The sequence below is a fragment of the Pelecanus crispus genome, chromosome Z (genome assembly GCF_030463565.1).
Source record: "Pelecanus crispus isolate bPelCri1 chromosome Z, bPelCri1.pri, whole genome shotgun sequence".
NCBI lineage: Eukaryota > Metazoa > Chordata > Aves > Pelecaniformes > Pelecanidae > Pelecanus > Pelecanus crispus.
The window spans coordinates 9,978,491-10,000,310 of NC_134676.1; the positions used below are offsets into that span (position 1 = coordinate 9,978,491).

The following is a 21,820-nucleotide window of genomic DNA, read 5'->3' on the forward strand; positions in this document are numbered from 1 at the left end:
CCACATTTTAAACAGACTTGTTTAATTAGAAAATAATCTACTTTGAACGCGGTGGTTCTTGAATGTTAGGCAGTTCTTGCAAACTGCTTTAGAGCTAAAAATCAATAATGAAATATACTTCTGATATGAGGCTGGCAAAACTGTGACTTCAATCTATTAGAAAATGTTGTAGATTAAAAAAAATTCTATTTTAGAATGATTACTTGGCATATGAAAGGTTTAGGAAAAAAAGTTAACACTTTCTGATTGGTCGACCCCAACAACATTCTTGCACCATGATTACTAAATCCAAAATGAAGCTGGATGCTAATTAGCTATGTTTTAGAAGAGAGAAGACAAGCAGTTGCCACTCAAATAATTTAGAAATGGTACTTTAACACAAACAAATCAGCAATATAAAGGTCCTATAAATTCTACAGAAGGGCTGTAGACCAATGAGGTGTATCATATGAAGAAAATCTCCTCAAGGAGCTGGCTCTCCTCTAGCTCATCTACTCTGCTTCTGGAGCTGCGAGGGGTCTGGTACCAAGATGATGGCCTGTGGCTCACGTGACGAGGCGTGTGCATTTTGTTCCTGTCATAAGATTCTTTGCAGAGGTGTCCTGAGGCTGATATCAGACTCATAGCTTCAATCAGGTCAAGAAGACAGGCTTCATACCTACAGAAACACACCAAGAAAATGGAGCTCCATTAAGCATCACAGCGTCACACAGGAATTGAATCCAGTCTTCCCGCCTTCATAATGCAGACTAGACCTAGATTTGTCAGATGGGAGCCACCAGCACAGAACAAGTTTTGCTGTATGGGTTCCTATGAGGAATATCAACACAGAGGTAGTGAAAAAGAGGTGAGCAAAGCATGGATGCTCAGGTTATTTTAAGCTGTTTCATCAGCTTTCCCATTTGAGGTGTTTAGTGTGTTAGTCCCACTCCAGAGACTGAGGACAGACCTCAGAGATATGACAGCCAAATACACCGAACGGGTACAAGGCAGACCCACACAGGTAATGGTAAAGTGACTTACACATATGCTGCACTTTTCTGAATAGACCTCTATGCTTGATTTAGTTTCCCAGGGATTTGAAAACAGCAGGAGACTTTATTATTATTGCCACAAACTCCACGTGCTTCCTGTAAATCTCTATGCATTATATGGAGTCTGTCTGGTGGAAGCACTGAAGGAATATAATCTAAGCAAGGCAATACAAAATCAAAACTTCAGGCACCAAGAGAGAAGGCAAAGGTGCTCAGCATTACTCAGGCTGTCCTTTAAGTGTGAGTACAGATGTGGGGGAAGGTTGCAAGCCAATGTTACCTGGTAACGCACATTGAATAATGGCACTTACTTCAGACAGAGAGTTCCTGTTAATATTCACACAAGACAAGACCCGATCTAAATACCGGCACAGGATTGATCATTACAATATATTTTCTCCTGTCTAATTTTAAATGTCTTAAGTGATACCGTTTCCACTGCTTCCCTAAGGAGGGTGTTCTACAGTTTAAGGGATACCACTCAAGAGTTTTAGCCAAAAGCCCCCTTTGTTCCATCCTGTTGTTAGCACCAACCTGCCTGATGTTCCCAACGCTGAAATAATTCACACATTCAATGATTTACATGTACGGAACATTATTCACAGCATCCAACCTAAGGTACCAGTGTAGTTTCCATAGGGTCCCTCTCCTGTAAGCAGAAAGAGTTCATCTCATCCATAGGGTGAGAAGACATCTCAAGCTGTTTCCTGCTTTGAGTACTGGTGGAAAAGCCTGTTTTTCCTTTCAAGACAGTGGGATCCTAGGAAGACTAAGGAACTAATTCAGACAGCTGGTGTAGGTTCCTCAACTCAAGACAGGCTGAAAAACTGTTAAGTACCAACATTCACAACAGTTTATTGATGTGAGATTAGCAGTGGCCAATGTATTTCCCAGAGGCAGACTACCATTTGTGCTGTCCAATAACATCATGCAGCAGCATCATCAGGTAAAAAAGACTTCCTTCCTCAAAATAGCAACGCCATGCAAAATATCTTTCATTAGCTCCAGCAGTGAGTGTTTTGTCCCAACCATCATCAGAAAACTGACCATGAGAAGGTATCTCATACTTACGTCCGAGACACAGAAATACATCCTCAGCAGAAAGGAGTTAACTGCAGTACTGATGGGTTAATGCTGATGTTAATGGCAACCACTGGAGTTACGCCATGATTGCTTGGAAAAGTCATCTCTTTAATTTCCTTCTATTTTTACTGTTTCTTCCAATCTGATGGTCGCCATCGTTTCTAACACAGTCCGACTCAACATTACTGCCTCACAGGGCTCTCTCCTATGTTTGAGTACCTGTAGGTTGTTTTATTTTCCTTCAGGTGTACTAGCTTGCATTTCACCCAATCAGAATCCCATTTTGCAAATTTCTTTTTCACATTTTAAGCTTGTCTGCATGTCTTCCTATTATCTGTCTGTTTAAATCACCCCTCATAGCCAAAAATGAGTGACTCAAAACAAAAAAATACAGTTTTAGTTTTCTTTCAATTGTACCATTTTAGTGGCTTATCCTAGTCAAATGTGACGCCTTACAGTTACCCTAACCAAAAATTTCAGGACATGGGGGTTTTGGGTAGCCAAGCAAGACCATTTTAGAGGGGTCTGTTGTTTGCATTAGCATTCAGAAAGTACCCTCTAAAAACTGAGGCTCCTTAAAGATATCTCCAACGTAAGATGGAATAAGCCGCACTGATAGTGAGAACTAGCACATAGCTATATTAGACTTTTCACGTAGAGAAAGTTTTGGACTAGACTCTATAGATATACACAGATGCTTTGAACCCCAAAGAAACCCAGTTAACACATACACTGGTTTCATTAGCCACACCTAAAACTTCTTTTTAGATGAATCTAGTCTAGCATACAAATGCTTATCTCCTCTGACTGTAGTGCTATCATAAAATTTCAATTTCTCCAGCAGCCACATTCAATCACAGATTAGGTGGGGGAAACCAAACCAGCCAGTGCATTTATAGCAAACGTGTAGGCCCTAGATTTCAGCAGTACCTTCGAGTTCATTTCTTCTGCAAGTTTATCTAACTTTGACAGCATTTCTGCTATCAGGAAGGCTAAATGATTTGGCAGATTACAAGCATAGCGAGTAGCAAAGATTATGTAAAAGACCAGGTGTTGTAAATCAGTCTATTTGACACCACAGTTATATATGCAATAAAGTGAATGAACTCAGCTAACAGAGCATTATCTGATAAAGAGAATGCTCCTTGCAGGTATTTAGTGTTTAATCCCATGATAATGGTTTGCCCTGGTTTGTCTAGGCAACATCAGACAGCATCTGGCTGGAGGCAACAGAGTAGACCTAGAATGGTTTGAAGCTTGCAAAGACAATTTTCTCACCATTAATTTGTATCTGAATATTTAAAGACACACAGTCAGAATGCTCAAATCCTGAAATGCAACTTTCTCTAAAACCAGGATATGTATTCCTTCCATGATCTGAATAAATGCATAAGTAAAAACAGGCTTCATTATTATTATTATTATTACAACACTTAATGGCTTCAGTGAAGTCAAAGCTGCAGGATCAGGCACCCAAGAGTCAAAACATTTCAAACAGGAAAACTGATCTGGCAAACTTGGCTTGTGAATACTGAATGCTCTTTTAATGCAAATTAACAGCCAAGGGTGCCCTCAAGTTGTTTATGCTTCCCAAGGAGAAAAAAATTCCCAAATATTCTGCAGAAGTACCAGCACTGTACATTAAGCCACATACAGAAATTCCTCATGTATAGATGTTCAACCAAGCAACCAAATGTCCCATCAGTGCTAGATGCTTACACACATTTTCTTTGACGGGTTTTGCCCTCTCAACAGAAGGAAAATGAGGTCTACAAGTTTGCATTAGAAGTCTAACAATTTAGACAGCTAAAGTTTGGTGAAAGCAATCTTATCATAAAGTCCCCAAAAATTCCATCAGGAGAGGGAACACAAAGAATCAGTGTATGAAGCATGAGGAAGGCATGGCCACACGCAAGAGGACAAGAGATGGGAGTAGGGAGAACAGACCAAGGTAAGCTTTGAAGCTCTTCTTTCTATGAAGAAATTTGACCTTTGCTTTTAAAGTACAAGGTAAAACTCCACATATGGCTCAGAGAGCAGCATGGAGATGCACAAACTATCTGAGAGGTAGGGAGCACCAGGATCAAGACAGCATAGCTGGGTCAGTGCAAAACTGTAACCTGGGTGGCTAAATCCATCTGGGTCAGGCATTGCACTGTGCTGTGATAGTATTCCCTTAATCACCACTGTACAATTAACATGTTGCTGGAAATTTGGCTCCTCAGCCGCTAAAGCACCTTTTAGAAATTTTATTAGAAACTTTCAGCATTGGCTCCTAATTAAATAAGTATCTAGTAGAGTTTATAAACTCTTAATGTAAAAGAGTTTTGTAGTCCATCACTAAGGTAACAGGAAACATCATAAAGCATTACGATTCAGAACAGCTCATTAGACATTCACATTTTAAAGAGGAAAACAGTACAAAAATAAACACAAGTTGGCACAGAGCCAAATTCTTCCTTCCATGGTATTTGTGTTTCACTGCCTGTGCAGCAGGAATACAACTCTCTGAACATCTACAAGTGCATCTTACTTTGCACTGTGTTTCCAAATTAAATGGGAAGGAAGGCACTTGCATTCTTATGACAAACAGGCAAATGTGGCTGTTGCTCTGGGAACCATAAGACCACTTATTCCCAGGATGGTTGCTGAGAAATCACCTGAAACCACTTGGTATTCTGTCTAATAAAACCTGCTGGGCAATCAGAGTTCAGACAGTCCCACAATGTACAGTACCTAAAAAATGGTCAAATAATGCAAAAGTGATGCACAGAACTCATTACTGTGCAGGATATTAGAGAGAACGGTGCTCTTGAAGGTAACCACAGAGCATCCTTGCATCAATTGGCTGAACAGTGATGTTTGTTTATTTATTTATTTAGACATTTGGGATATGTCATTGAATTTTTAATGTTTGTCTATTGCCCATTGCTGGTAAAATATATTATATTTCTTACATGCTGTTCAATTTTTAAACTACACTATTGTATTTTCATATTGCGCAGTCCCATTTAACTAATAATCTCATTTGTTCCTTCCTGAAAAAACAGCACAACCCCAAACAAGTTTGATATTTGGAGGAGCAGGAATTTCCCCACAAGGCAAAATAACTAAACTTATTAGAGTCATAAATACTCTGGCAGTGAGATATATTTCTTTAAACAAGCAGTGTCAGATATTATTTGATCACTATGTTCAAAGATATCTTTTCATTTACAGTCTCTGAAAATTTATTCTTCAACCATAAATGTGTACAAAACACACAGAATGTCTCTTCTGCAAGGTGATGGCATTTCAACAAAGCATGCTGGCAATACGGTTTTGGAGATTAGTAGCTGTATAGGCTTACTTTATTTAACTGTATATACCAGAGGAAATAAAAAGGTTTATTTTTATACTGCTGCTTATATTTTCAACATAAAGTTCAAAGTGATTTATTAATGTTACATGAATTGCCTTTGAATTACGGTACAGTATTGTGCCTAAGTACAAAGCCTAGCACTATTTTGTATTCATAAAACACTGCCTGCCTCCAAGCACTTTACAAATGCTAAATACAGCTAAAACCACATGCAAGGGGTAGGCAACAGACCCATTTTACAGAAAATGAAACTGAGTTTATTGTTATTATCAAGCAAATATCAAATCCCTATTTGACTGGAACAAACAGGGCAAACAAAAGCAGAGAAAAAACAGATGCAGGTAAGAAGTGGCCTCAGTAGTCGAACCACCCCAAACCTGAAGACACCACACTAGTGTTACAACCTGAGGTTATCTGGAAGAAACAGCTGTGATGATTGATCACCCACCCCCAAGTTAACCCAGGCTCTATGGGTGAAGGGCAGAACTCTACCCTAGCCACTTTCTGCCATCTTTATACTTGCATCCACAATTGTTGCATTAAGGATACTAGAGGCATCTCTGTGGCTTGTCCTCTCAACATCCATGTACCTACCTGCTGTCCATAAATTTGCCTAACTCCTTTTTCAACGTGCTACTTCCACAGTGTCCTGTGACAGCAAACTCAGGAAGTTCATTGCTATTGAAAGACATACTTTTGTTTTCTGTTTTAATCCAATATCCTGGCAGTGCCGTCAAGTGCTTTTAAGGATTAACTGCAATTAGTCTCTCTCACGTGGTGGGATCTGGTGAAAAACAGTTCCACATTCAACTAATCCACACCATCATAATTTTGCAAACCTTGATCATTTTCTCATTCAGTCTTTTCCTACGCAAAGTCATAGCTTTTTTGTCTCTCCTTATATGGCAGCTGCTTCATCTTCTTGATCAAATTAACTGTCCTGTGCACCTTTTCTACCTTCCACTATGTCTTTCTTGAGAGGCAAAGACAAAAATTACACATCAGAATCAAAATGTGGGTACACCAAGGCTTGTGTATCCACAAGCTTTTGTGAAGCTCTAGGAAGCTTTGAATTTCACAAATCCTAATCACCTGCTCTGTGTTCAGTATCATGTAGGCATCGTGTTGATGACTCTTCCCTAAGTAAATTACATTTTTGTCCACTCAGTTTTGATGACTTTTTGGAGTTTCTTGCTATTGACATAGCATTTGACTACCTGAAAGAACTTAGCATCATCCACAAACTTATTAGGCCACCCAGGAGATTTTGCTGTTCATTTCTCGCTCCAGGTCACTGATGAAGAACCAGCCTAGTGGGTTCCTGGGGGACCCCACTACTGACTCTTCTGCATCATGAAAGATGAACATTAAGTCCCTTTGCCTGCTATTATTTAATCAGCAGTAAATCCATAGAAGGACTTTTCCTCCAATCCTGCAGAAACTTGATTTCTTTAACAACCTTTGGTGTGGAGCCTTGGCAAAGGCCTTTTGAAAATCCACATGCATCATGTCCACTGGATCCTCTTTGTGTCATCAGATTTCTGGGTTCAGGATCCATAGGTCTGAGCTGATGTCTCAGATTGTTTCTTCTCTCCCTCCCTGCTGTAGGAGTATAATCCAGGTTTTACACAGCATGCTATTTGGCCCAGCAAGCCTGAGTTGAACATGCCAATGAACATTAGAGACTGGCTGGATAGGAAATGAAAGCTGAGAAAGAGAAGCTGACTTTGAAGTCATTCCCTGAAAGGCCACAAGTGAGGATAAGGGACCTTGCCTTTCACGTGTGAACTGTTATCTTCAGTGACCAAAACAGACCCTTGGGAGATATTCCCATGTAGCGAGTCTCAAGATGCCAAAACCAAAAAAAACACCACCAATAAATGCAATTCTTGAGGCTGAAACATCAAGCGAATGAACAAGATTAAATTGGAGACAAAGGGACTGTGCCAGTTACCTTGATATTTCCGTTTTACATTTGTGCAGGTTGGGACTCGGAGCAGACACTTCACTGTGGGATACAGAGGGAGGCAAATTCAACAGTGTTATATATGTATTTAAACCACCTCCACATTGGGATGTATTTCTTGCCTCTAATGGGTCTGTATTTTCCAAAGGCATCTCAAAGTTTCTTAACTCTTAAAGAAGAAGATCAGACTGCAGAATATTTCAAAGCAATTAAAAAAAGATCCAAGCCTTTTATTTAAAATACATCACACAATGTAAAACAGAATATATTTACACAGTGTCCTCAGCAAGAGTCTCTTGGAGTGCTGTAAAACCCACACCCACATAATAGAGAGCTTACAGTATCAGAGACTTTTAGAGAACTCTCCGAGATGGTATTCACAGAATCATAACCTAGAGAAGGAAAAGACTTATTTGATCATCCAGCCATCTCCCTGCTGACCGAGAACTGTTCCCTACAGTGTGCTTCCTCACATTTGTTGCTGACAATCAGCCTCTTGATATTCTCCTTGGGAAGTCATTCCACAGCCAAATATATCTCACGCTATCATTACCATTATTACTTGTTTATAGGCTACGGTATAACCTAAAGGGCCTTGATCAGGATCAGGGGACACACCCTGCAACCACTTGTAAGAGCGATCCTCTCTCCAAAAGAGCACACAGTCTGAATAGGTAAGTCGAAGTCCAGGAGGAAAGATATAACATACAATTAAGGAGATCGGAATAGCATGGAAAGTGCCACAAATGTTCCATGAATTTTTGCTTTGGAGTTTGATAGGAGGAAAAGGTATGTGTCACAAACAAGAACATATTTCTGATAGTCAGCTAGAGAGAAACAACAAAGATTTTCTTCTTCCCAGCTTCACACTATTAGTTATAGCTAAAGAGCTGGCATAGTACTGAGAAATCCATGTCCTTTTTTGGTGCAAATACTCAATAAGTATTTGAACAATATCACATTTCTCCCTTCTGCTCCAGTCTCAGTCAACATTTATCTGAGCCACAGATATTTTAATCTTCTCTCATAAATCAATACCTTTAGCACAGCAACAGATTTTGCCACTCTCCTCTGATCTTTGACAGTATCTTTCCAGTAAGCGATCACGCAGAAATGAGCACCACATTCCGCTGGTGGGGTTACACAGAGGCAGAGAGGAGATCAGCTCCCTCCAGCACTCATGCAACGCTTGTCTGTGCAGACAACGGCCTTTTTGCTGCCGCTTCACTGCTCCGCACGTCCCCGTCTCATGTGTATGTACGGATGCAACACATCCCTGTATGCTGCAAGACCTACAACACTAATGAACTCAATGCCTCGTTTTGTAGCGTTACTGACAATTATCACAAAATCTTGTTGAAAATGAAATCAGAGATTACCACCTTTACACAGGAGAATTTGGAGAGAAGCAGCAGAACTGGGTAACAACATCACACCTTTGCTAACCAAAATGAGCTGTGCTTGGCAGTGTTATGGGACAACTCTCGCTCCCCAGTGTGATAAAGAGTAGTAAAGAGCTAAAGAGGACCTGGACTTGAAACGGGCTGAGCACTGCTGGTTTGCCCTTGGCCTTTTGCATACCAAGCAGAGCCAGTGCACTAAAGGACACCAGATCCAGCAACAACATCTCAAAAAACTTGTAGCCTAAGGCAGGGCTGATAAGAGATATTTCTTCCGCAGTTTTCACCCTGACTTCACCTATGATAGCATCCCACTGGCTGTCATTACTGAAATAAGAGTTACTGCTGCTCTCATTCCTCCTTGCTACACAAACAGGCCATTTTCACTTACCTGGTAGTCAGAAACCAACACCTGCTTTCCTCACCTTTCCCTGCACTCCTGTCTCAATGCTCCAATCCTCAGTTATCCTACCTCTTTGCTCCTGGTAACTCAGCTTTTTCTATTATTTCCTCATCAGACTCCAGCTCAGACCCTGTTGCCGTGTTACCAATCTGTCAAATACAACTGAAAGGGCTGCTTCATTGTTTTTGTCTCTCTGTGCTTTTAGTAGCTAAAAAACAACAAACATCTCCCCCAGATCGGTTCTTTCAAGGTATGGCTGCAGGAAGCTGAATTGGTATAACTGAGGTTGTAATAATTCTGGAAGAGGAACGGTGAACAAAGACATGAGTGCTGGGAAGTAAAGAAACCTTTTAAATCAGATCTGCCAGTAATAGAAGAATAATTTAGAATGAAGTTTTAGTATAAAAGAAAGAAAATACAGAACCATGGAACTACCATAGAGTTTAACAACCACCTCTGCAATCACTCTGTTTGTACTGTCCTTCTCTCCCCTCCCACAAACCCGTTTCTGTCTCATCAAGTCTGAAAGCTCTTCAGATCAGAAAATGATCCTCAGTATATGTACAGCACCCGGGGCCCTGATTCTGCTGTGATATTACATAATAACTTTGCACTTCAGAGCATACTTAGCTTTTATTCCCTTTAAGCACTCTGTCATCACAGCATATCTTCAGCAAGATCTTCACCCTTTATTGTTCTGGGCCAAAACTAAACTGTCATCATCTTTTCTGCCATTCCTCATCCCCCTACTTCTCCTGCCTTAACAGCCTTTCTTCTCAATTTTTTGCTCTTACAAGTTTCTCCCCAAGCACCTTTCCCCTCAAAGCAAACTCTAATTCAATGAATCATCTTTAAAATTGTGCTTTTTCTTTTATAATGTACTAAAGCCTCTGACAAAGGCTTGCATATATAAGTCACAGTGCAATTCTGCGCCTCCTCTCTGCCAGTCTCAGTGTTGCCCCTTAGTTTTGATTTCTTTTCCACATTTCATCTCTTTTTCCTAGTGTGCTTTCAGCAAAGCTGGCACTACCTTAGACCCTGTACACTGCCTAGAACTTTTTCGGTACTAAATAAGTATGAAACAATTTAAAATTGTGGGGCGTGGCTTGGGGGAAAAAACCCCCACCACATACAGCTTGCAAAGTCCATCACCATTTACATGGATTAGCAATCTGTCTTTTTTCACAAGCTTAGTCCAAATTCCCAGCCGGCCAAATAATAAATCAACTTTTTGCTTCAATTGTACAGTCACTGGGAGATCTGCATAGTTTTAGGTCAAGCACTTATAACCATTTTATGATTCCAAAGTTTCTTACCTTGTCATTTAGTTACTGAACTGTGAGCTTTCATTGACTTTCTAACCATTGTGGCAAGAACTGCTACTAGCTGTACAAGATTTAAAACCTCATTGAGCAGAGGAGCAAAATCGGACCGTGGTAGTTTTAAGTATATATTGGGGTGGAATCGTGACCCTATGGAAGCCAATGGAAGTTCTGCCACTGGTTCACTGGGTCTGGGTTTCTTCCCTGCCTGCTGCCATTTGTTATGTCAGGGTGAATAAGTATTGCAAGCTCTCTACACCCTGGAAATGAGATGCCTCAGTGAATGCTTGGAAATTAATTATTTTACCTTTTTCTTTTCTTTTTTTCTATCCTGGTGAAAAATTTTACATAGTCACTTTCTGTACCTAAACACCAATGCTTCCTCTGGATCTGTATGATCCTTCCTCTCCTGCTTGTGAGCTTAGTTTCTTCTGCTGTGGCATGGAGTGTTTAATAGCAAAATCTAGCACTCAAGTTCTTCTGTTTCTTAATTATCTCTGCCCTGTCAGCTATATCAGTGAAAACAAGTTACCATTAGACAATTCAGATACCAGTAAACACCAAGTTGTGATAATATAGAGTTCTGTATTACTGTCATTACGGAAAAAGCTGTTTCAGGGAGGCTTAAAAAAATTAAATAAGCCTAGCACTTCTAAATGGCCAAAAACCTAAGGATATCTTAATTATTCTTCAATATCTTAATCATTCTGTAGAATCATGATCCTGTATAAGGGCCATTTTAAATGAAAGGTTTGCTGCTCTGCACAGTTGCCACTTCTTTCTAATTGTGAATTAAAGCATAATTTAGCGTGGCTCTATGCCAGCATGACTAGAAAAATTTACAGACACTAACTCTGGTTGAAATAGGGGGAAAAAGCAGTTAGATTTCTTTAAGTAATAGAAAATCACTCACCAAGTTGTACTTTAAAACAAAACATTAGACCTTTAAGCTGACAAACTGACTTGAATTAAACCACATAAAAAAGTGCTGGCACTGTAAATCTAACAGGGCAAAAGTGATGGTAGGTTATCATTCTGTTTATTAGCATGCACTTTGGAGAGTTCAGGGCAAGTATGGATATGCATTCATTCCATTTTATGCCGCACATTACTGAAAATACATTCCCCATAAATAATTCATAAATGCATTGTCTGAAATTTCAGATTCCAAAAATACAACACGGTTTTCAACTTTATGGTTGCTTGGTCTTCGAAACAGAAATAGACAATTGGATGGATGGACTTGGCAAACCTGATAAGAACCCATCAGTCAGAATTACACTCCAGAGGTAAATGCAAACACCTTCCAGCTCCTGATCCCTGGAACAGCAAGGCCATGATGATAGCCCCTGGGCTTGTGCTAGCAGGGCCTTGGTAGGGAACAGGGAGAAAAAGAGAAAGGGCAGAAGTAAGCAAGTAGTAAGAAGAAAGTGTTCAGTCAGAAGCCTGATTTTAAAAAGAACATTTACTAGAAATAACAATGCCTTGCTGTTCTCTGTTCATGAGCTGGGTGCATAGCAGGAGAGTTAGGAGAGAAAAGGACATTTTACAGGATGGTGTGGTGGGGAGCTGTTGGGGTTGAAATTACCTTGAAACCCAGAGGAATTTAAATTTGAAGTATAGTAACAGTTAAAATACAGGGAATGGGCCTACTCTGCCTTGCAAAAAGCCCAGACTGCCCCACAAACATGAGCTCTGCTTGTTACTCTCAGCTTTTCATTGGTATCGCTTCATTAATGCTGATGGCATAGTAAATGGCATAATCTTTCATGACAGCTATGCTAGCATAAGAGAGGTGAATAGGATCTTGTAGTTCGTCTAAAGTCTAATTTCTGCAGGGAGCAGAGTGACCACAACACCCACTGAAGAAACTGAAGTATGCTTCATAGGCTAGAGCGCTTAAGTTTTATACGCCTTGTGATTCTGTATCTTGCTGACATTAAATATGCAGTTTAGGCTCAGTTTCTTCTTTTTCCTGCATAACATACTCAGAAGCCTTACATCAGATAGCAACCACTTTTCAGCCAGATTTCATTCACTTGCCCTGTTCTACTCACCTTCTGTTGAGGGGCACACACAATTTTGGATATATTATCTAGTGAAACCCTCAGTGCCTAGCCCTAACAGAACAGCCCATGACCTCCCTGTTCACCAGCTTTTTATTTGAACTAAATCATTCCAATTTGCCTGAGAACAAACGTTGCAACTGAGCTCAAATACTTGGCATCCTAACATACTGATTGTTTGGGTGCAGACCATATGTGAAGAAACAACGCTACCATAGAAATTGTATTCCAGTACCCAACTGCTGTAAAACTTCTTACTCTGCACTCGGTGTGGAAGGGTTGGGACTATCTGTCATTCCATTCATTTCCAGGTGTGCTGAACTCTCTGGGGTAATCTTTAAATCAGCTGAGATTTCATACATCAAAGATGAGAATACATAATTCAAGAGAAGCCACTGAGATAAAACAGTAGCTGTAAAAAATACAGCATGTTGGTGGTGCCTGGTTTAGCATGTCAAAGAAGGGCGACGGCACAAGAGCCTGCCATGTGGCAAAGCAAGCAGAGTCGTTGTAGGCTTCATAGGGACAGAGGCTTGACACTGTGCAAGTACCAAGTAAGAAGGCATCCTACAGGAAAAGCCAGCAGTAAAGCACGGAGCACAAGGTGCCCAGGCCTTGTGTCCCTTGGTTGTAGTCATCACACGCTAACAACCCCTTTCAAAAACTTTACACAGGTGGTAGGTGTCCCACTGAGTTAAATTACCCACTTTTGGTTGCTGAACAGATGGGCAGGGAAGAAAAATTTTAGTTTGTTCATTCCCAGCAGTAACTAGCAAAGATGATCTCAGGCTCTGCAGGATTACTTTTCGATAACCATACACCTGCAGATAGCCCACGTTTCTGTCAGAAACTACATAAGGTCATTGATATGGTACAAAACAAGGCAGAGCATTTAACAGCTCCAGAGACTGATGCTAAGTCTCTCATTCCCATATTCTTCTGAATAAATTCTACATTAAAAGGGCCAGAAAGTGTACGGAGAGGGACCTCAATAGGCAGGATAAATGGGCCCGCAAGAATCTTGTACCATTCAACAATGGGAAGTGTGAAGTCCTGCACTTGGGGAGGAATAACCCCAGGCACTAACTAGTACATGCCATAGCTGATGCTGGAAAGCAGCTTTGCAGAGAAGGACCTGGACACTTGCTGTCCTAGTAGACAAAAAAATGAACATAAGCCAGCAAAGGCCAGCACTGCCAGCAGGTCAAGGGAGGTGACCCTTCCTCTCGACTCAGCACTGGTGGGACACAGCTGGAGTGCTGTGTGCAGTGCTGGACTCTCCAGTACAATAGAGACATGGGCACACTCAAGTGAGTCCAGTGAAGGGCAACAAAGATGATTAAGGAATGAAGTAACTGACATGAAAGGAACGTCTGAGAGAGCTGGGACTGTTCAGCCTGGAGCAGAGGAGGCTCAGGGTGATCTTATCAACATGTGTAAATACTTGATTAGGGGAGGAAAGAAGACGGATCCAGGCTCTTCTCGGTAATGCCCACTGAAAAGACAAGAGGTAATACAAGAAATTCCATTTAAATGGAAGAAAAAAAGCTTTCTTACTCGGTAGGTGGTTGAACACTGGCACAGTTTGCCCAGAAAGGTTGTGGAGTCTTCATCCTTGAAGATATTCAAAACCTGACAGACACAGTCTTGAGTAGCCTGCTCTAGCTGACCCTGCTCTAAGCAGCAGCTCGGCATAGGTGATCTCCAGAGGTGACTTCCAATCTTAGCAATTTCTGTGACTTCATAGTGGGGTATTTCTCTTCATAAAAACATTAAACCTCATGGAGAGCATATGACAAAAGGGCAAGGAGTGACTAGCAAGGACCGGACTCTGACTTACCCATACAGTACAGGCATAGTGCAACCACGGAAGCTTAAAATGCCCATGCCTGCAAACCAGGAAGCTCCATAAATCAATCCAAACTTTAACCAAGGGCTTCTGCCCAGAAAGATTTGCAGCTCACTAGAACCACACTGGATATATGGGAAAGCTGATGACATATTTAAACAAGGTTTTTCCCTCCCTCCCCCACATTACCAAATCACTCACATCTACTCATGTACAAATATATAATAGTGCAGCACACAACCCCATATACACTTTTTTTTTTTTCTTTTTGAATGAGATGGTCATAGCCACACTGTAAGAAACTTAGTAAAAATATTTTTAGTATCTTTTACTTTAAGCTTGCAAATATTTTCCTGGCAGAAATCCCCAGCTAACTTTACAGCAAGACCTCTCAAAGGAAACAGAACTCTTACTTAGGAAAAAAAACCCCACACTACAAAATGAATGTGACCCAGGGACTTACCCTTCTATGCAACAACACGAGCAGAGTACACTGAGACAGTGAAGTCCGCAGGGCGTGAAATTAAAATTTTCACACAGATACAATGAAGTAATGATACAATGTTACAACCTTGGCACAAAAATCTTCTGGTTTGAGTAAAGTCAATGTCATGTGATGTTACGGTTTGTGCACTGGTAGAAATGGCCTGCTGCTAAAAAGTTCATAACAAAACAGAAGGAGTGAAAGCAAGAAAATTGTACAGATAATTACAATAGGTCTATACCTTCCAGTGATCTAGACATCGCTTAAGATGCTCATCACAATAGTATCTAGCTGTCACTGCAGGCTGAGTTAAGAAAGCACACTTCTCTTTCATACTTGGAAATCTAGGAGCTGAGATGCCATTAGGAGATAGGAAAAAGAAGATTGAAAGAGATTTGAACTTGACAAGGAAGGGGGAGGGAGAGGACATCTCTCTTACTGGGTCAGTTTGCTGCTTACAAACGAGGTGGATGTGCAGGTTCCAAATTCCAAGCACATGGATAAGAACAGGGATGCACAGAGCAATTAACAGAGTCAAGCAGAAGCTGGGATGAGCAGCAGCCGGAGCACTGTTGTCCTTCTAGGAATTACTTCACCTGTTACAGTAAAAAGGGAAGGCAGTGCTGGAGCAACATACGCTCCTCAGCAAGGACAAGGTCATTGGAACAAAAGTGGAGCTTGAAAAATTCCCGGCAGATCCACGTACAGGAACACAGACACAATTACAAGAACCTGCCACATCAGGCTCGAGACTTGCAAAGCAAGTTACAAACTGCACCCTTTATACTACAAATATATGTACAGAATGCAACACTGAATTATCAGATAATCTGCACGAAGCAGGAAGCATTTTATTTCTAAGAGTATGAGAAAGCCTGCAAACTCATAAATCATAAAGCTGCTTGTACATTATGATGTTTCACAGATACCTGATAGACTGATAGACATGCACACATTCTACAAAATACATTTATAGGTCTGAACTATGGGGGGAAAGAGAATCTGAATTCAGTACTACTGCTCATCTCAAACCACAATTTCGTGATCACAGGCACAGAAGTTATGCACACAGGAACTATTGGTAATGTGTTTCCAGTAACCCTTCTGGAAAAGTAACTGAAAAGGTCAGTCAAACAGTCATTCCTTACAAGGCATGTTTCTCACTCTCCTGATCCAACACAGTACACACAGAGAAACATACAGCCAAATGTGACTTAATAAAATCTTCAAGTCTCCAGCTTATTAATTTTTTTAAATTTTTCTCATTTCATTCCAGTGATTTCATTAGGTTAGACTTCTTCATCTTTATTAAAAAATAATCAGAACTGAAATGTTTCAATAAACCCAATTTCTGTTTTAAGTAGAAAAAGATGATTCAATGCAGATGAAGCAAAAATGAAAGTTAAAAGTACAATGGCATTAGAGGCTTTGAGAATCTCCTTTAAAAGATTTTAAATACATAAATTATATATTAGTACTCTGGAATGTCTTTGTTTTTTTACAGAAAAAAGAACTTTAAAAGCAATTTTTTTCACTATGTTCTCCAGCTGTATGTATCAATCCTTTAAAATTTACAGGTGGGAAGAACCAAAGGAAAAATGCAACACTTAAGGCACTGCTATTAAAACAGACAGAGTTAACTTTCTACAGGGCAGAAAACAAAGATACAATATTATTTTCAGTAAAAGGCTTAATTTTCCACTATGCTTTCAAATTATTTCCCTCCAACACATTCAGACTAAAGGAAATAACTTTCCCCCCCACCCCCCGCCACAGGGCTGTAAATGAAGTACCACCTCATAAACAACACAAAATGGATCAAATTATCATACATGACCCCAAATAACCTAGCAGCTAGAAGCAAGTTGCACTGAGAAATTTAAATGCTAAATATAATCAATATCTACAATGAAATAAATGGTGAAAAAACCCACAAGATACTGTTTTTCTTTAAGTTTATCTAAATGCTGCGGACATAACTTCAGTGGTCAAGTCACAGACCATCACAAAGCCAAACTTAACAATATTCAATAGCATGCATTTTTAAAAAAGAAATGTGGTCTAGGAAGAGAAAAAAGTCACACCTACAGTAATAATTGGTCCACTCTGCTTGAACAAATATCAGTAACCAGGGCCTACCCCATCAACTCATTGTTTCCTTCAAATCTGTATCAGAAAACTAGAAGGTAAGTTATACGATTCAGAGTTCCTGAAAGTAATGCTGGAAAGCCTACAAAACAAAAACATATTTAACAGTTCAATAGTCTTTACACTGAAAAACTGCCATGACTTTCCTTACCCAAATGTGGAATATACCTTGGTTATTGCATTACCCTATCCAGGAAAAATCAGAGCCCAAGTCTTCTGTTATTATGTCTTAATGTAATTCCACTTGCGTCAATGAACAAACTCCAGATATGTAACATTATGAGATTAAGCCCAGATACTGGGGTTTTCCACATCAGAAATGTCTTAACAACGACTTTAAAAGATGAACATACAGTTATTTAAAAATCATATTACAATCCATATATTATGGATGACTAACTAAAAAGCAGTGTAAGTTCGAGAAAACCACAATGACACAGGCTTGGAGTATGTGGAGTTAAGACCACAGTAACAACAAGAAGTCAGGATACGGGCTAACTGGACCTCTGGTCTTTGTCTAAATGTCGCACGCTCTGAACGTGCCATCTCACGATTCTGTCTGATGGCCATCAGTTTCTCCAGTAGACCAGACATAAAGGATTGTTCCCTATTAACTGTCTGCATCACTTTTGATTTGATGAAATTTTAAGGTATCCTAAACATAGCTACCTCTTTTCCAATCTGAAGAGTCCTAGTCTGTTGGGTTGCTTGTTCCATTAAATCTCTCCCACATCTGAGCAATGGACTGTTCAGATGTGATGACCAAAGAGCAACAACACACATTAGGTACTTAGATACCGTATCTCTATGAAGCAAAGACTTCCTATAGCAGTCTATCACTTCAGAAGTGGAAACAACATAAAAATGAGAAAGTTTGTTCAAAAGAAATTAAAAGGGGCAGTCAAAAGGGTAAAATATTTGCAAATGGCACACATTTGTCTAATAGCCATACTAGGCCTCCAAAAAAGGACACACAACCTATGGAGAAAACTTCAGAAGGATAAAATGGAGTCATACCAATTAAGTGGAACAGTAAAGGAGACAGCTATGTCCAGTCAGGTCCAAGTAAAGAAAATAGCAAAGAATAAACTGATAGACCAAGGGGGAAAAAAAAAAAACCCACAACCAAAAAAAGCCCACAAAACCAAACCCCACAATAAATTCTAGCCAAAGACTAAAGGTTATCCTACTAAAAGCGTAAGGTCTGATAAAAAAATCCCACTTTAAATATAGAAAAATTGGAAACCTGAGTATCTGTTAAAGCCAAGAGGAGATAAAGTGATAAAGGAGCACATAAGGATGATAAGGCCGTAGCAGAAAAGCTCAATGAGCTGACACATATTCACCATGCAGGAACTTAGGAAGTTTCTGAAGCCACAGAAGACACAGTGGAAGACCTGTCTCAAGTTGAAGTGTCATATAAATACATTACAGAACAAATCAACATGAATGAACAATAATAAATTGCTGGGATCAGCTGGTACTCACTCAAACTTCTGAAGGAGCTCAGGTATGAAATAGCTGAACTACTAACTGTAGCGCATAACTAACTGCCTAAAACTGCCTCAGTTCTGGGGGAAATCTAGCGTTTTTTTAAAGTGATCTGGAATGATGCAGAAATCTACAAATGAAGAGGTCTGATGTTTAGAACAAGCAGACTGACAGAAATTGTAATAAAGAATCGATAAACTTGACATATTGGCAGACACTTTATATTACGTCTTAATTCACTGGGGACCTCTGCTAGATTTGTAGAATTATTATGCATCCGAAAAAGGAAAATAAAGTTTATATAGTCTATCTGGAGTTCCAAAAGCTTTCCAGCAAATCTATCACCAAAGTTGCCATAAACTAAGAGGAAAATCCATTAATGGATAGATAACTGGTTAAAAGGCAGGATATAAAGAGAAAACATTAAAATTGGTCTGCTATAAAGTGGCCAGGGAGGTCACCAGTGGAGCCTCACAGAAATCTGTTAGGGTCTGAACTCTTTAATGTATTTCTAAGTGGCCTAGAGAAAGGACAAATAATGAGACAACATTTGTTGCTGATACTAATGCTATTCATGGCAGTAAAAACAAAAGCTGGAGGTCTTTATTGAGGCAGAGAATTAGAGTATCAGGAAGGAAAAAAAAAAGTACATTAAAAACTGGAAATGGGGCAAATCGAATAGTATAAAGTGCTGGTTAATGTCCTTAAGTGACAGAGAGGCAAGGATTTCTTTTGTAAGTAGGCAAATCATCGACTGGAAATAATTGAGAAGATAGAGCTGTGTCTGTCTGCTGAGACCATGTCCTGGTACACACTACGTCTGGCTAGCAGAGGTGGGAAATGACTGGTGCAAAGCCCGGCTCAGACCTCAGAAACACTGCACTATCCTGGTCACCTCTGTTTGAGTTGCAGCGTCAGCACTTTATGTCACTTTTAAAAAGGATTCTTTCCAGCTTTTCATCACCGCAATTTGTATTAAACATGTCACCACATCACAAGCTCACGTTCCACTGAGGAAGATGCTGTATGTTCACAATCATACATATCCACTCCCTCTCCCAGAGTGTTTGGTACCTAAGCCCTTTGATTTATAATGCAAGCATTAAAACTGTGTTAATAATCAAGGTACTGACCATGCAGCACATAGGTTAACCCTGCATTTGTCTCCAATCCATAATCAAAATATGAATGACAAACGACTTATTTTTAGTTCCACATATTCAGCTACTAGAGGGATAAGGTGTCAGTGCACGTTACTTTAGGCTTATTTTACAGTCCACGGGAAGACAAGTATCACCAAAAGGTGATTTAGCTGATCCTAAAATAAGTCATCGACCATAAAAGGAGCTGAGGGTAACTAGCTCAGTTGTCTCAAGATAAGCAAGATGAATTCCACCCTAACTACACTAGCATCACAGTTAATCATCGTTATTACATGGACCAACCAAGCACAGAGATGCACTGTGCCAGGATCCTGCCCTGAAGAGTTTACAGCCTGAAAAGTCCAGGCAGGTGAAGGAGAGAGAAAAAGGGGAATACATAAGCAATGTGGTGGAAGCATGACAGAGCCATCTTTTGGGAGAATGGCTTCTTAAAGTAAGATGCAATTATTCTGTGTATATTATTACTCAATTCCTTCCATCTCTAAAAAAAAAAAAAAAAAAAAAAAAAAGGAGACTCCTCTGAAGGAGAAGGAGCAGAGAAGTGACTACAGTGCTAGGAAGAGAATCATGCAGAACAGCTCCTTAGAGAACCGTGAAGAGAGGAACCAACACTGGTCTTAATTTGCCAAGCTCTGCAGAAACTGTCATCACAGTAATTCCAAGAAAATGTTTAAAAGCTACAACACAGAGCACTCAAGAGTATCAGTGGAGGAAGAAAAGATAGTCAAATCAAGTCAAATTTTGACAAAGGGGCAAAGCACAGCACAGAGGAACCTGAAAATATTTTTTTAAAAAGTATTTTGAGACTAAGTTTTCACTGCTGTGCTTACAAGTGCAAACAGGAATCCCATCCAATGAACCAACATTCACTTAAGATTTAATGTGGTATTTGAGAATGTGCAAAAGCACAGGGGAAAAAAACAAGTTAAAAAAAAGTAATTAAGATAACGATGAAAATGATGGTAAGAAGCAGACTTAAAGAGTTAAGTCAGCTTCATAATATGATTTGTACTCTATCTTCCTTTCCTTATTATTACTTTCAAACTACAATCAAGTTATTGTCATACCACTGAATGATGGAAACCTTGCCAACTACTTCAAAACTGACACGTTTTCTGTTGCACTGAACATTCCCAGAAGATATTTCCCCTCATTTTAATACAAATTCCTGTCAGATCCATTGAGCTGAATAAAAAAAAGTGTAAAGGATATGTAGCTGTAATAGACCTCCCCCAACTAGTCAACTTTCGAATAAAAGACGATCAAAAAAGACTCGAAGATCCAGTGCCAGATTAATGCAAATATCTGCCTGTTTGCAAGTGTACTTTTTGATTAAACTGGCATACATCAAGTACAATTAGAAAGGTTATTTATAACTAAGAAATACATAATTCTGCATTTTAATGAGGGTGACAATTACAGCCAACAGTTGCTAATTAACATTAATCCTTTAGCACTGCAAGTCAGAATTCCCCAATATGATTTTCATTGTCAGCAACGGACACACCAAAACTGTTCCCGCAAAGCAGCTATTAGATAGGCTGCTTTGACTCAAATAGGTGTTCCTGTTAAACACAGTAAAGAAAAAGAAGCCGATGATGTGTTAAATTTGATAACCTCAGATGTAAATACAGAATGTCATTTCAAAATTTACTTGATGTCTACAACACGAAATATAATCAAGGCTTATCATTTTCATGGCTGAACCCAATTCCAAGTTTCCCAAGAGCCAGGCTTCACAGGTGAAATCTGATTTCAACACAAGCTTGAAATATCCCATTGTTAAATTTGGTTTTGATCCCAGTCCTGGGTTCATATCTGTATTTCACTCCTGAGACTTCAAAGCTGTTAGTGGTCCTAACCGACCAGCATAGATAAGGAGTAGTGTTTGCCCAGTCTGTATCAGTTTCTGAAGCAAAACTCTGGAGCAAGTACTGAAGATAGGAATGATTACTACTGGTTGATTTCCTACCACAGCATAGCCTTATTGCAATTCTTTTTTCTTATGTAGAGTATCAAGAAAATTTTGGTTCTCAAAACCACTGAATTT

At 39.7% G+C, this 21,820-nt stretch overlaps 1 protein-coding gene across 1 annotated transcript in view; it reads right to left on the reverse strand.

The window, feature by feature from the left end:
- Window positions 1-444: 444 nt before the first annotated feature.
- Window positions 445-21,820, reverse strand: part of KIAA1328 (KIAA1328 ortholog) — a 173,812-nt gene continuing 152,436 nt past the window's right edge. Inside the window, exon 11 of the mRNA XM_075726776.1 lies at window positions 445-658. Within this exon, the coding sequence (XP_075582891.1) occupies window positions 445-658 (214 nt within the window). The remainder of the gene's footprint in view (window positions 659-21,820) is intronic.